The sequence below is a fragment of the Myotis yumanensis genome, unplaced genomic scaffold (assembly GCF_028538775.1).
Source record: "Myotis yumanensis isolate MYYU_CA2020_CCGP unplaced genomic scaffold, mMyoYum1.0.hap1 SCAF_9, whole genome shotgun sequence".
Lineage (NCBI taxonomy): Eukaryota > Metazoa > Chordata > Mammalia > Chiroptera > Vespertilionidae > Myotis > Myotis yumanensis.
The window spans coordinates 66,261,491-66,273,868 of NW_027223760.1; the positions used below are offsets into that span (position 1 = coordinate 66,261,491).

Here is a 12,378-nt window from a genome sequence, read left to right on the forward strand (position 1 = left end):
AATGTTTTTTTTCTGGTGCCATTCGGTCATGTTCCAGCAAGAGCCCAGGTGGGGGCATTTCCTCTGGTCTGTGGTCTCGTCTAACAGTCCACATGGAGGCCACAGCCAGGGCCCTGCAAGGTCCCTCAGGGTGTCCCAGGGACTGGACAAGGTTGGCCCGAGTGGAATAATAGCTCTTCCCGTGAGAGAGTGGGCTCCCCGTGGCTTCAGTGTCCCCTTCATCGCGGTCCTGCGAGGAGACAGTCTCTGCAGGCCTGTCCAGGCGATGTGCCAGTCCAAGGCAGAGCGGGCAGGCATTTCAGAAGGGGAAACTGAGGCTGGGAGAGCTTTGTCACTCCCTAAGGCAGCACACAAGTCAGTGGTAGAGCCGTGACAAGGGCGCAGGGGGCCCAAGTCCGCCAGGCCTGTCCCCGCGGCAAGGACTCAGCCCTGCTCTGTGCGGTGGTCACTGCGTCCTCGGAAATGTGCAGAGGAGGTGTGCGTGGTCCAAGTTTTGCAAATGGGGACAGGAGGACAACAGAGTGAGGTGACTGGCCTGGGATCACAGGATTAAGACGAGGTGGGTTTAAGATGGCTGTTGACTCGTTTCCTCCATCTCTACTTCCAATCACAGATGGAAAGTCACTTATTGAGGAGTGATGTCCTCCGGGCTTTTCTGTGTTCTAACTGGGGTAACCCGCCCTCTCATGCCTCTAGGCCGGTGGTTGGCAAACTGTGGCTCATGAGCCACATGCGGCTCTTTGGCCCCTTGAGTGTGGCTCTTCCACAAAATACCAACTTCGTGGCACATGGGCCACGAAGTTTCAATCGCACTGTACGTGCGTGCCTTTGCACGTGCCTTTCCTCTTGCGTGGAACAGCACTCCCTTCTCTTCTGATTCCGCCTTGTCCCTTGGGTTTCTGTTCAGACACCATTTTCTCCAGAAAGCCTTTCTTGACACTCCCTCTTTCCCCAAACTCGACGTCTGTACTGAAGGCCCTTCCTGTGTGTCTCCAGAGGAACCTGTATTCCCGTCAGAGCAGAGCCCCTTCCCCACCCCTCCTGTTGCGTATTGGCCTTCTTCCCTGAGTTACTTCTCAGGAGGCGGATCTGTGCCCACCTGTTCACAGCGTAACCTTAGCAGGGAGTGGCCTCTTGGCTATTGCACATGGTGCTCTTCTTTGAATGACTAATTGAATTAGTGGACAGAAGTAAAGACTATATTTTGAGAAAAAGAAGAGATAATTTTATCAAAAGCTTAAGCTAAAATAGTTACCACACCTGAGCACCATATTTGGCTCAGAGCTTGGCAGCCAAGGCAAAATGGAAATATGATAAATTCTATAAATCTTATTGTTCCAGGAAAACAACCTTTTTTAATCCTGGTTATAAGTCCAAAAACAAACTGATCACATGTAAAGAACTGGCTATTTTAACAGGCAGCATCTTCGACAACAGTTCACAGAAGTGGTATCGTTACCAAAGTGGGATGAGTAAGGTCTTCACACTGATTTGCAGTGAGGCGATGGCATTTCTCTAGGGAACCCAAGGGACATGGTCTAGCCCAGTAGACGGTGCCTGCGGGGCTTACTGGACAGGTGTGCAGTGTGGAGCCAACATCCCACCAACAGCTAACACAGGTGCTGGGCCTGGTTTAGGTGCTTTGCAAGGATGATCTCACTTAATCTTCACAATGACTTGGGGAGTGTAGGTCCTATGATTTGTATCCTTGCTTACAGAGGAGAAGACTGGGGACAGAGAAGTTAGGAAATGTCCCTGTGGTCACATGGCTAGGAGTGGCAGAGTTGGGATTTCAACCAGGCAGCCCAGCTCGAAGCTGTGGCTCCAAACAGGCCAGGACTAGGAGAGACAAGTAAGGTGCTCCCCTTGGTTGCCAAATTTGAGGGGCACCCCAAACCTCAGTAATCAGCATAAATAATATTGTAATGCAATATCTAAAAAATAACAGTTAATCCAAATAATCCATGAGGAAGGAAATAAAAACTTTAAAAGACCGGATCTGCCCTTGCTCTTGCCCAGCCCACCTTACTGCCCTCCAGACCCCACTCTGCCCAGCCCGCTCTCTGCTGCTCTCCACGGCGCAGCTCTGTGGAGTAAGGGGTTTGAAACCAGATGAAACCCCCACACGCCCGCCGGGCTGCTCCCCGGCTGCTTGGCCTGCCACTTGCACAGTTTCTGAGCCCCAGTTTCCTCATAGGGCAGAGGGCAGGAAGAGCAGTCCTCACGGGACAGTCTGTGAGCGTGAAATGTGACGATGAGCATAAGACACTGGCATTGGCAACAGGCTGCTCCTGCCGCTGCTGAGTCCTGAGCTTCCAGGACCTGGAGGTGGAGGGTGTGGTCCTGGGTGGGCACTGTGTCTGCTCCCATTGTCCTCATTCCTGAGGGGGTCTGCCTTGGGGCCACCCAGCCACCTCTGGGCTGGCTGGAGGCAGCTGGCTCAGGGTCAGGCTGCTCCCTGGGCTGTGACCCCCGGAAGTGAAAGGAGGAAGGTACAGACCTAATGGGTGCTCATTCCTTTCTCCTCTTCCCAGTTCGAAGTGGGCCCCTATGGATGCATCCTGCTCACCCTGTCTGCCATCCTGTCCCGGTCCACTGAGCTGTGAGTATCTTCCTCCCTCAACTCCCGGGTGGCTTGTCTGTCTTGCTCACTGTGCCTCCCCAGAGCGCAGGGCAGTGCTTGGCGCACAGTGGGTGCTTCCTTTGCGAGCCTGGTTGGGAGGCTGAAGGAAGGCTGGCGTAGGAGAGAGCAGTTACATTCTACATGCATGTGTGTTCAGTGCTGCCTTCTTTTCGGTCTCCCTGTGTGTGCGGAGTAATGAGGGGGTGACCTGAGAGTTCACTGGGCACACTTCACACCCAAGTGGGCTCCCCTGGGACATGTGTGGGGATGGACAATCGAGTCTGAGACCTGGGAGGTGACCGAGGGCCCTAAGAGCTCAGGGAAAGGGGGACTCACCCTAGGCCAAGGCAATCGGCAGGCTGCAAGGCTCGGGTCTAGCCAGCTCTGAGATGGCAGGGTGGGCGTGCGGGGGCCTGGCAGACAGCGGGGGCAGAAGGCTGGATCCCGACTCCAGGCATCCTCATCCCCTGCAGCCCCCGAGCTAGAGCCTCCATCAAGATTACTCCTAGGAGCTCTCTGGACTTCTCATCCATGTCCCTCACTGGGCCTATGTCACCAGGGAGAGTTCAGCTTAATGGCACATTAATATCTTGTGGAATACAATCGATGGCACATTCAGTTCCAAGCAGAGAGAAGGCTCTGAGGCATGGAGACCTGGGGGAATGCGTTTGCACTTTGGGGTGCTTGGTGTGGGGAAGATTTGGGAATAACCCTAAGCAGCTCGGCCCGGGATATGGGGTGGCTCAAAGCATCGTCGTGCGGTGCCCAGGCTGGGGAGGCCCAGGGAGAAGGAGACACTTGCTCCTGAGGTCGGGCCTGGGCCGGTCCACGCTCCCTGAGGCCTCAGTGCTGTTGGGAGGAGGACGGGAGGGCGCTGAGGCCTGGTGCCGCCAGCCACCTGCTGCTGCTGACCTTATTAACATGTGCGCTCAGCGTTTTCTAATGGCATTTTCTCCTAATCCTGCCACGATGATAGGGTTCATTCCTGGCCCGGCTCACGTGCGTGGAGACCATGAGCTGTGCTGCCTCCTCCCCAGGCCTGGTCTGCTGATCCTGGGCTGACAGGGTGAGGGGAGGGGTCTCCAGCTGTGGTGAGAACCCAGACCTCACTGACAGGAAGCTGAGCTTTCAGAAGGGCCAGGCCTGGTGATGTCTAGCAGTGTGAGCCTCCCAGCCTCAGTTTCCCCACCTGTGCAGCAGCCTTGTTCGCTCAGTGGGTCTAGGCCCTGGCTCCGGCCTGGGAGCTGGCACCCTGTTTCCATGCCTCCTGCAGGGAACGGTTCTGGTGTCTCAGGCTGCAGAGGCTCCAGGCCCACCATCCAGGCTGCTGCTCACATTGTCCAGAGCTGGGCCACTGGGGCTGCTTTTGCCCCCTCCTGCCCCTTCACCTACGCCGGGCAGGCCGTCACCTGTGGGCATTGGGCACGCATGTGGCGAAGGTGCCTCACTGAGCCTGCAGAAGCTCATGCTGATGGGCCTGAAGTTACAGCCCTACCAAACCCTTCCTCTTCACTACAGGCACCCACACACACACACACAGGCACACACACAGCAGACATGCACACATATGCACACAGACAGACACACACAGGCAGACACACGTGTGACCCAGCTGCAGTCCCCTCCGGTTCCCAGAGCACGAGAGAGAGCATGTTACTGACAGTCCCCTCCCTTCACAGCCCCTGAGGACCTTCCTGGGCCTGGAGGCCGATGGTTTTGAGGTCTCCCCGGGCAGCTTAGGCCAGCCTGGCCCCGCTTGCCAGCAGGACTGGCGTAGAGACCTGCTTTAGTGTTGGACTCAGCAGGAGCTGATCGGGCTTGTCTGACTCCCACGGCTTCCCCTTCCCCTTTCCTAAGAAGACAGCACAGTGGACACGCTCTGGGCACTGGGAGCCATGGCACCCACATCGTGATGTTTCTCCCTCTGCTCTGACACTGCACGTGAAGCTTATCATTCTCACAGCACCCTGCTGGGCGGCACTGTTGTGACGACTGACCCTCCCTGCCTTTCAGGTGAAGAAGTGAGGTTTGGGAGGCCAGTGGCTCGCCCCCGTCATACAGCTCGACCAGGCAGCCTGACCCCACACCCCAGACAGGGCTCTTTGGTTCGCTGTTTAAGGATCTGAACTTGGGAATAAAACAGACTTGGTTTCAGGTCTGACTGTATAACCCTCTGAACCTGAGTTTGTCTATAAAAGGGGGTGGTAATTCCTGCTTCCCAAGATTTAATGGAGAAGTAAGTGTGTGCTTGGCACGGGTCCCGCTGGGTAGCAAGCCTGGATGACGGCCGCTGCCAGCTGACCCTGTCTCCGCTGTGCCCAGATGCCCGGTGTCCCATCCTGTCCTTTCTTGCCCTCAGTCTTCTTGGTGCCTCGTGGAGGAGACGCGGCCACAGGGATGTCCTGCAATGGGTGATGGGTGCACCTGCAGCTGCAGTCACCCTTGGCAGGCACCTTCTAGTGGCAAGGGGCTCCCTGGGCCCTGTGTGCTGTTCCTCAGATGGAGCGGGAGAAGGCGGCGGGAGGATGCGTCCCTGCCCTGGAATGCACCCCCCAGAGATGCTGGAGAGGACACCAACTCTCTCCTCTGTGTTTAAGTTTAAGATGCCTTTTAGTTCTAGTCAGTTTTAGTCAAGGGCACGTACCTCAGTTGCAGGCTTGATCGCCAGCCTGCCAGGGCGCATGCGGAAGGCAACCAGCCCATGCATCTCTCTCACATTGATGCTTCTCCCTCTGTCTCTCCCCCTCCACTCCCCTCTCTCTAAAAATCAATGGAAAAGTGTCCTCGAGTGAGGATTAACAACAACAAACAAAAGGTGACTTTTAGGTAGGCTGCCTGAGAACATCAGGTGGGGCACGGGCGGGCCTCCTCCAGTCCAGACCCAGGCTCCCTCCATCCCCGGGCAGTCCAGGATGACCCTTCATGACCCCGCGCCCCCCCGCCCCCCCACCGGGGCTGCCAGAGACGGGGCTTCCTGCAGGGGAAAGAAGGACTGGAGGGAGGGCAGGAGCAGCCCGAGCAGCACACACTGCCCAGATCCTGTGAGGATCATGCTGAAGTTACTTAAAATAGCACCGAGCATTCCTGGCATTTCTGCGGGGTCTTCTGAAGAAGCTGTTCTCTCCTTCGCCTCTGGGGAGGGAGCTCCTGGAATGGCCCACGCCCCTCGCGGGCCATCACGTGGCGTGCCCCATGGAGCCTCCTCGGCCCCAGAGCCTCTGGTTTCCGGGCTCGGGAGGGATGCCAGGCCTGGCTCGGGGTTGGCTGTGATCCTCTTGGCAGTGCTGACAGTCCCGGGACCGTGGAAACCCACCACGTCCTGCCCGCCTGGGGGTTGGCCTTTCTCTGTAGACATGTGGGCACCCAGGGAGAATGTCCCCAGCACAGGCATCACTTGCCGGATGGAGCTGAGGGCTTATCCAGGGCAGCCCGGTGGGTGGCAAGTCACACAGAAGGAGGTGTCCCCCTCACTGGCTGCGCTGTAGCTGTGGGGCCTGGGCCCCCATCTTTGCTCTGTTGCCCACGAGCCGTGTGGCTGATCTATCTGCGCCTTAGCTTTGTCATCTCTAACCGGAGGGGTTTGGACTAGTGCTTCTTAGTCTCTTTCTGTACTGAAAAGAAATAGGTTTTTTCTAAGGAAACCGTATCCGAAGCTGAAGCTCACTGCATGTAGCAGATGAGGCAAAGCAGCTCCGAGGCAGCAGAGGGGTGGGGAGGAGACCCCCCCCCCCCCACCTCCCTCCGGTGCCTCTTTGAGACCCTGTTGTGGAGAAGCTCCTACCATGGAAGCATTTGAACACGGCTGGGCCAGATGGTCTCCAAGGGCTTCCCACTCTGGGTTCAGATTCAGCTGTGCCAGCGCCTTCGAGGCCCTTCCAGGGGCATCTGTGACTGTTGGGCAGTGGATGACATCCTCTGGGAGCCCAGGGAGAGGCGGAGTGGGGCCGGAACCCTCCCAGACCTGTACAGTCACGGTGTGTGTGTGGAACCCTCCCAGACCTGTACAGTCACGGTGTGTGTGTGTGTGTGTGTGTGTGTGTGTGTGTGTGTGTGTGTACGAGAGGTGGTGAGGCTGCCCGGCTGGGTGTGAGGCCATACGTGTTGGTGGGTGTGTTTGAGATCGTGGGAAAGTGACTTGATTGTGTGTGTATGTATGTGTGTGAGTGTATGTGTGTGTCCATGTGAGTGTTGTGTACGTGTCTCTCTCACATTGATGTTTCTCCCTCTGTCTCTACCCCTCCTCTCCACTCTCTCTAAATATCAATGTGTGTGGGTATGTGTGTGTGAAGGTATGTGAGTGTATGTGTGTGAGTGTATGTGTGTGAGTGTAAGTGTGTGAGACTGAGGTGTGGCCACCTCTCCCTCCTAGCACGGCTCTCAGACCCATGCCTGAGGTTCGGGGCAGGCCTCACACCACAGCCGGCACCTCCTGCCCCCTGGCTGTCCCCAACCCAGGCGTGCAGCCTGGCCCTTCACCTCATCAGAGGCTGCAGAGCAGGAGCAAAGCTGGCCTTGGACTATTGTTCATTCCAGACCATGGTGAAGGCTTGTGAAGGTTTTATTTTTTCCACTTGATTTCAAGCCCTCTATTTTCTTTCCTCAGATCTGAGTTGCTTACAGAACATCTCAACACGCTCTCATGCTCCCCTCGCTCCCCTGCCTTCCAAACCGCACGTCCTCGAACTTTCCAGCAAGCTCTCCCATGCCCCAGGGATGCTCAGGGCCCTGGGTCAGGGCCGCTCCCAGCCAGGCCTGCACAGTGCGGGTGCTCAGTGCCCCAGGAGTCAGAGGTGACGTGGCCTGGCAAGGGGGCGCGGGGGGGGGGGGGGTGCTTGGGCGGTGCCCGCCGGGTGGCACAGGCCTGGGGTGGGGGGAACAGCTTATGAAGAGAACCTTTTCATGAAGTGGACCCTTGGCATTTGTTACAGTGGCAACTTGCTGCCCAAGGCCGTCCTGAAAGTCCCAAATAGAGGGTGGTTTGTCATGTGCTGAAGCAGCTTTTGGACACACAGCCGGCAGGGAGGGCGAGGCCGCGTGTGCACCATGGCGGCTCTGATTCTGTCCAAGAGGAAACACAACAGCAGCAGCACAGTTTACTTCTTTGTGCAAATAGCTCTGACATGAAAGCCAGCTGTGAGTGTTGGTGGTGCAAAGGCAAGTGACAGAGACTCAGTTCTTCGTGTCAGCAGCACAGGGCGCTATTGACGGGCTCATATCAAAGGCTTTGGGCTTTTGGGAGGTTGGACCCAGGAACCCAGACCGCGTCTTTGGGACCTGATGTCCCTCCTTCTGTCCCTTGAGTCTTCCTTCCTGTCTCAGCGGTGTTCTCAGGGGCCCCTCCTGCGTGGTGGGGGCCCCTTTACTCCAGCCCCCTCTGCCTGCTGGGACCCGTGCCCCATGCCTGATGCCTCACCTCGGCCAGGCCTGGGTCCCACCCATCGTGGGCATGTGCACATGGCGGGGAAACTCAAAGGGCTCCCACACTGGCTGGGGAAGAGATGGCTGGCGGTTGGGAATGGGGAGTTTGGGCAGCACCAGCAGAGCGAGGGAGGGCGGCCTGGGCCAGGTCGGGCCCTGGAGGAGACCTGCACAGGCTCCCAGGGTGGCAGTGGTTGCAACATCAGGCTGTGAGCAGGGGCTGTTCTTGCTCAGGATCCCAGGGTCTTGGTGGCCCACGTGTCTGCTGATGGGAGAGGAGGGGTAGGGTGTGTGTCCGCTTTCTCCTCCACCATCTCACGCCCACTAACTTCCAGCCGGAATAACGAGGGCTTCGCCTGGGTCCCCACCTGGAACACGAGAGATGGTTAGGGGCCCTCCTACCCCCCTGCCAAGGTCTTCGATTCTAGCTAGGGAACTTCCTCAATGAATTCCCAATCAGCGTCACCTTTCTTCAGGTTAGGGTGGAGGCCATGGTCCCTTTCAGCAAATGTGTCTCAAGAACTGTGTGGGTGGGAGATAGACCCAAACGGTGCCATTGGAAAGAGCAGGCGCCCGAGACCCCACTTTCCTCGGCTGGCCCTCCTCCCTCCTGGGGCCCATTCTGGGAGCCCCCGGCTCCTGAGCAATGACGAGAGCTCCATTCTGTATGTCTCTGGCTGGCTCCCTCTGGGGGTCCCTGTGAGGCCTCCTTGACCGGTGGAGGGCACAAGGAGGGGCCTTCGTGCCACCCCACTGGCCTAGCACCATTACCCCACTTCACAGATGTGGGGACCAAGGCTCAGAGGAGTTAGGAGCAGGTTGGCGGACCATCACTCAAGTCTCCTGGCTCCCGGTCTCAGCCCCATGCCTGTATATCCCTTCCTGGGCTCGGGGAGGGGTGGCAGGTGCTGCTTGGCTGTGTCTGCCCCTGAGAAGGAGAAACGGGAAACGGGAATCTCATTAGGCCCACTGGGCCCGATGCTTGTTCCCATGCTTCACTCTCCATTTAATGGCAGCCCACACGGTCTGGGCCCAAGCACGGCTGGTCCCAGGCTGCCAGGACGGCGATGCACAGCCAGTGAGCGCAGGTGGTGTGGCTGACGCCTAGGTCTCCCACAGGCCCCAAGACCAAAGGCTGAGTCGGGGACCCACCTCCCTTGGCAACGAAGGGCGACCAAGCCTGGGGCACACCAGGGTTAGTGGCAGAGCTGAGGGAGTCCCCCAGTACTCAATGCATCCAGCACCCTTACCCACCCATCCAAGGGTCATACCTCCTTGTTCCATGAGGGTTTGGGTGGCCAGACAGAGAGGACAGGCCTGGGGAGGAGGGGGGAGTGAGAGCCCTTTGGGAGACTTCTGGCCCAGACCAGACTCCGCTGCGCAAGTGCGAAGCTTCCTTCGCCTGCCTCTGTGCACCTCCCGGCTTCTGGAGGCTGTTCCACCATGGCCTTCCCTGCAGCCTCTCCAGGATGGGTGGGGCAGGCACACAGGAGTGAGAGCCTGTCTGTGCGCGCAGGAGCCAGGTGAGACATGGTAACCCTGCCCTGAGTCCTGCTCCCGGAGGGGAAGGCAGAGGGAAGAGCAGTTGGGGGTTGTTCCTCGGAAGGGGACGTGACCGAGAGATGGGGCACGTGTGCTGGGGCGAGGGAGGCGTCTCCTTATGGGGGAGTGACGTTTCGCAAGGCCCTGAGGGCGTGGGGAAGGTTTTGGCTGCAGTGGGCGGAGGAGGTGGAGACCAGTGGTGGGTGTGCAGGGAACAATTTGCACACGGTCTGGCTGGGGAGGGAGGTGCCGGCAGGTGGAGCACAGGCGAGCAGAGAGGAGGGAGGCTGCTTGGGAAGGGCTTAGGCATCTCTACTGTCTCTTCCCTCCTCCATACACGTTTCCCTGCCTCTCAGGGCCTCCCAGCCCCTTCCTCCCTCAGACCCTTCCTCCCAGTTCCTGTGGAGGTGCCCGCCGTCTGCCAGGCCTTTCTGTGGCGCGGACCTTATTGCACAGCACTCGGAGGCGGTTATATATTTCATATATGTTTTTCCATCAGGGGGGGAAAGCTCTTCGCTGAAGGTCCCCGGTGCAGGTGGCAGAGGGGCCTGACACCCAGGCGCTCTGACTCATCGCCCACTTCCTCAGCCTTTCTGGGAAAACAGTCGTATCCGTATCCGCTCTACCTGATCCTTCTCCAACGCTCAGGGCTCCACTGTGGCCGCGGAGGCCTCTGTTTACGCTGGGGCTTGGCCGTGATATGAAAGGTTGAGGTTGCAGGACTCGTGACCTCTCATTGTTTTTTGGTTGTTGTTATTATTGCTGTTATTGTAGGAAAAAGGAAGTGATAGTTACCATATGCCAAATGCTTTATACAGTTCATCTCCCTCAGTTCTCACAGCAACCTGTACTAGAAGGAGTCACCATCGTACCCACATTGCAAGTGGGGAAACTGAGGCTTGGAGAGGGGACACCTGGTGAGCAGCTGGATTTGAATCCAGGGCTCCCTGACTCCCAAGCCCAGGCTCTCATAGCGGTTCCACAGCTGCTGTGGGCACTGTTGATGTCCTCAAAAGCCGCAGAAGTGCCGCCAAGCGAAGGGGTGCTGTCTCCGGAGGTTGTTGCGGGGGTGGGGAGTGCAATGGGCAGTGCAGTCTCTGGGGGAGGGTCTGTTGGGAGGACAGGCAGGAGCTGGCCCTGAGGGATGTGGGGGTGCCTCTAGGGCCTGGCGCCCCAGAGCTCAGGTGGAGGGGAGGTAGTGGTTGGGTCCTCCTGGTTAATTACTGCCTATTTTAGGGACGGTGTTGTAAATATCAGAGTCATGGACCAGGCACACTCGCTCACATCCCAGGAGGTCCCCGGAGACCCCTGCTCCAGTCCTCCGGCTACAAATGAGGACACAGCTGAGAGAGGCGGGGACTTGCCTGAGGCCACTCAGCTAGTCCAAAGCTGACTGGCCACCGCCCGCTGCGTGGACTCTGCTTTTTGGTGAATGGCTAGGTCTGTATGTTGCAGCCACGACTCTAGGCCACTTGGACAGTCATTGTTCAAATGAATTGCTCAGATTCCTTCCTTCCTTCATTCCTTCATTCATTTGTTCCTTCATTCAAACGTTCAGGTGCATGTGGGTCGGCTTTAGGGTGAGGGTTTCAGGGCTCCTGGCCGGCCTGACTGTCCCATGTTTCAGGCCACGGTAGACACTGTGATGTTGGCACTGAGGGCACAGTCCTGGCCCACTGACTCTGTGTGACAAGACCCCAAGTCCCTTCTCCTTTCTGGGCCTCAGTTTTCCCACCAGTGACACAGTTGGTGGTCCTTGACCCCCCTCCCCCCGCCCCCCAGGCTTTAGAGGGGACAGAGTACTGGACAGGAAGGGTGAGACTGCAGATTCAGGGCTCAGGCGACCTGAGCCGCTCAGTGGCGGAGCCTCTGCCCTGAGACCTGGGCCGGAGGGTGGAGTTGAGAGGCAGCCGAGCACTGGGCCTGGCTCCCGGGCTGGGTCTGGGCTGGCCTCCATCACAGGCCTATTTTGTTCTTTCTCTGGGCAATGTTTTCCATCTGTGAGTGTTCGCCCTGAGGGCTCTGCAGCCCCCACACCCTTTGTTCTGCTTCTTGGTCAGCCATGTCGGTAGGACCTGCTATGGGAGAAGCAGTCCTTGCTGGTACCTGGGCAGAGCTCCTGTTCCCCTCCTCGGTCAGTGGGTGAACTGGACATCCCTGAGGCCGGGCCATCGCACCAGACCGGGCCCTGTGCTGGCCCTTTGCTCCAGAATGCTGCGGAGGGTGAGGGCAGGGTAGCCAGGGCCACACCCCTCCTCGTAAGTTTCCGTACCTGGGCGAGTCCGCTCGGGCTCCCCTCGCTCTGCTCCTGGAATCCCTGGCTCCTGTCACCAGCCTGGTGTCCATGCAGAATTCTCCTGGGGCCCAGCATCGTCCAGCCCCCTGATGGACAGCCTTCCCATTAGGGTGGAATAGTCGTCAGTCCCAGGAAGGGCCTGTCCCAGCTTGTTGCTCAGAAACCCAGGAAGCGTAGGAAGCTCAGAGCCCAGGCAACCGCTCCAGTGATTCAGCCCCTGCTCCCAGGACCATGGAGACCTCAGGGTTCACCAGAGGGGCCGCAGGGCTGCAAGAGGGAGGAAGCCGGCCAAGCCTCCGCACAGCCGTCGGCCAGGGCATCTGTGCCTGGTGTTTTCTGCGTGGAGCTCCTGCACGTAGATTTCATGTGAAGAAAGGGCTCTGAGTCTGAGATGCAGCCAGGGTCCTTGTATTCGTTTCACAGATTGCCATAACAAAGCTCCATGGACCGGCGGCTTACACAACTGAAGTTCATTGTCTCAGCTCTGGATGCTGCAGGT

General features: G+C 58.2%; 1 protein-coding gene across 1 annotated transcript in view; it reads left to right on the top strand.

The window, feature by feature from the left end:
- Positions 1-12,378, top strand: part of MINDY4 (MINDY lysine 48 deubiquitinase 4) — an 88,940-nt gene that overhangs the window by 55,774 nt on the left and 20,788 nt on the right. Inside the window, exon 13 of the mRNA XM_070424521.1 lies at positions 2,535-2,602. Within this exon, the coding sequence (XP_070280622.1) occupies positions 2,535-2,602 (68 nt within the window). The remainder of the gene's footprint in view (positions 1-2,534; positions 2,603-12,378) is intronic.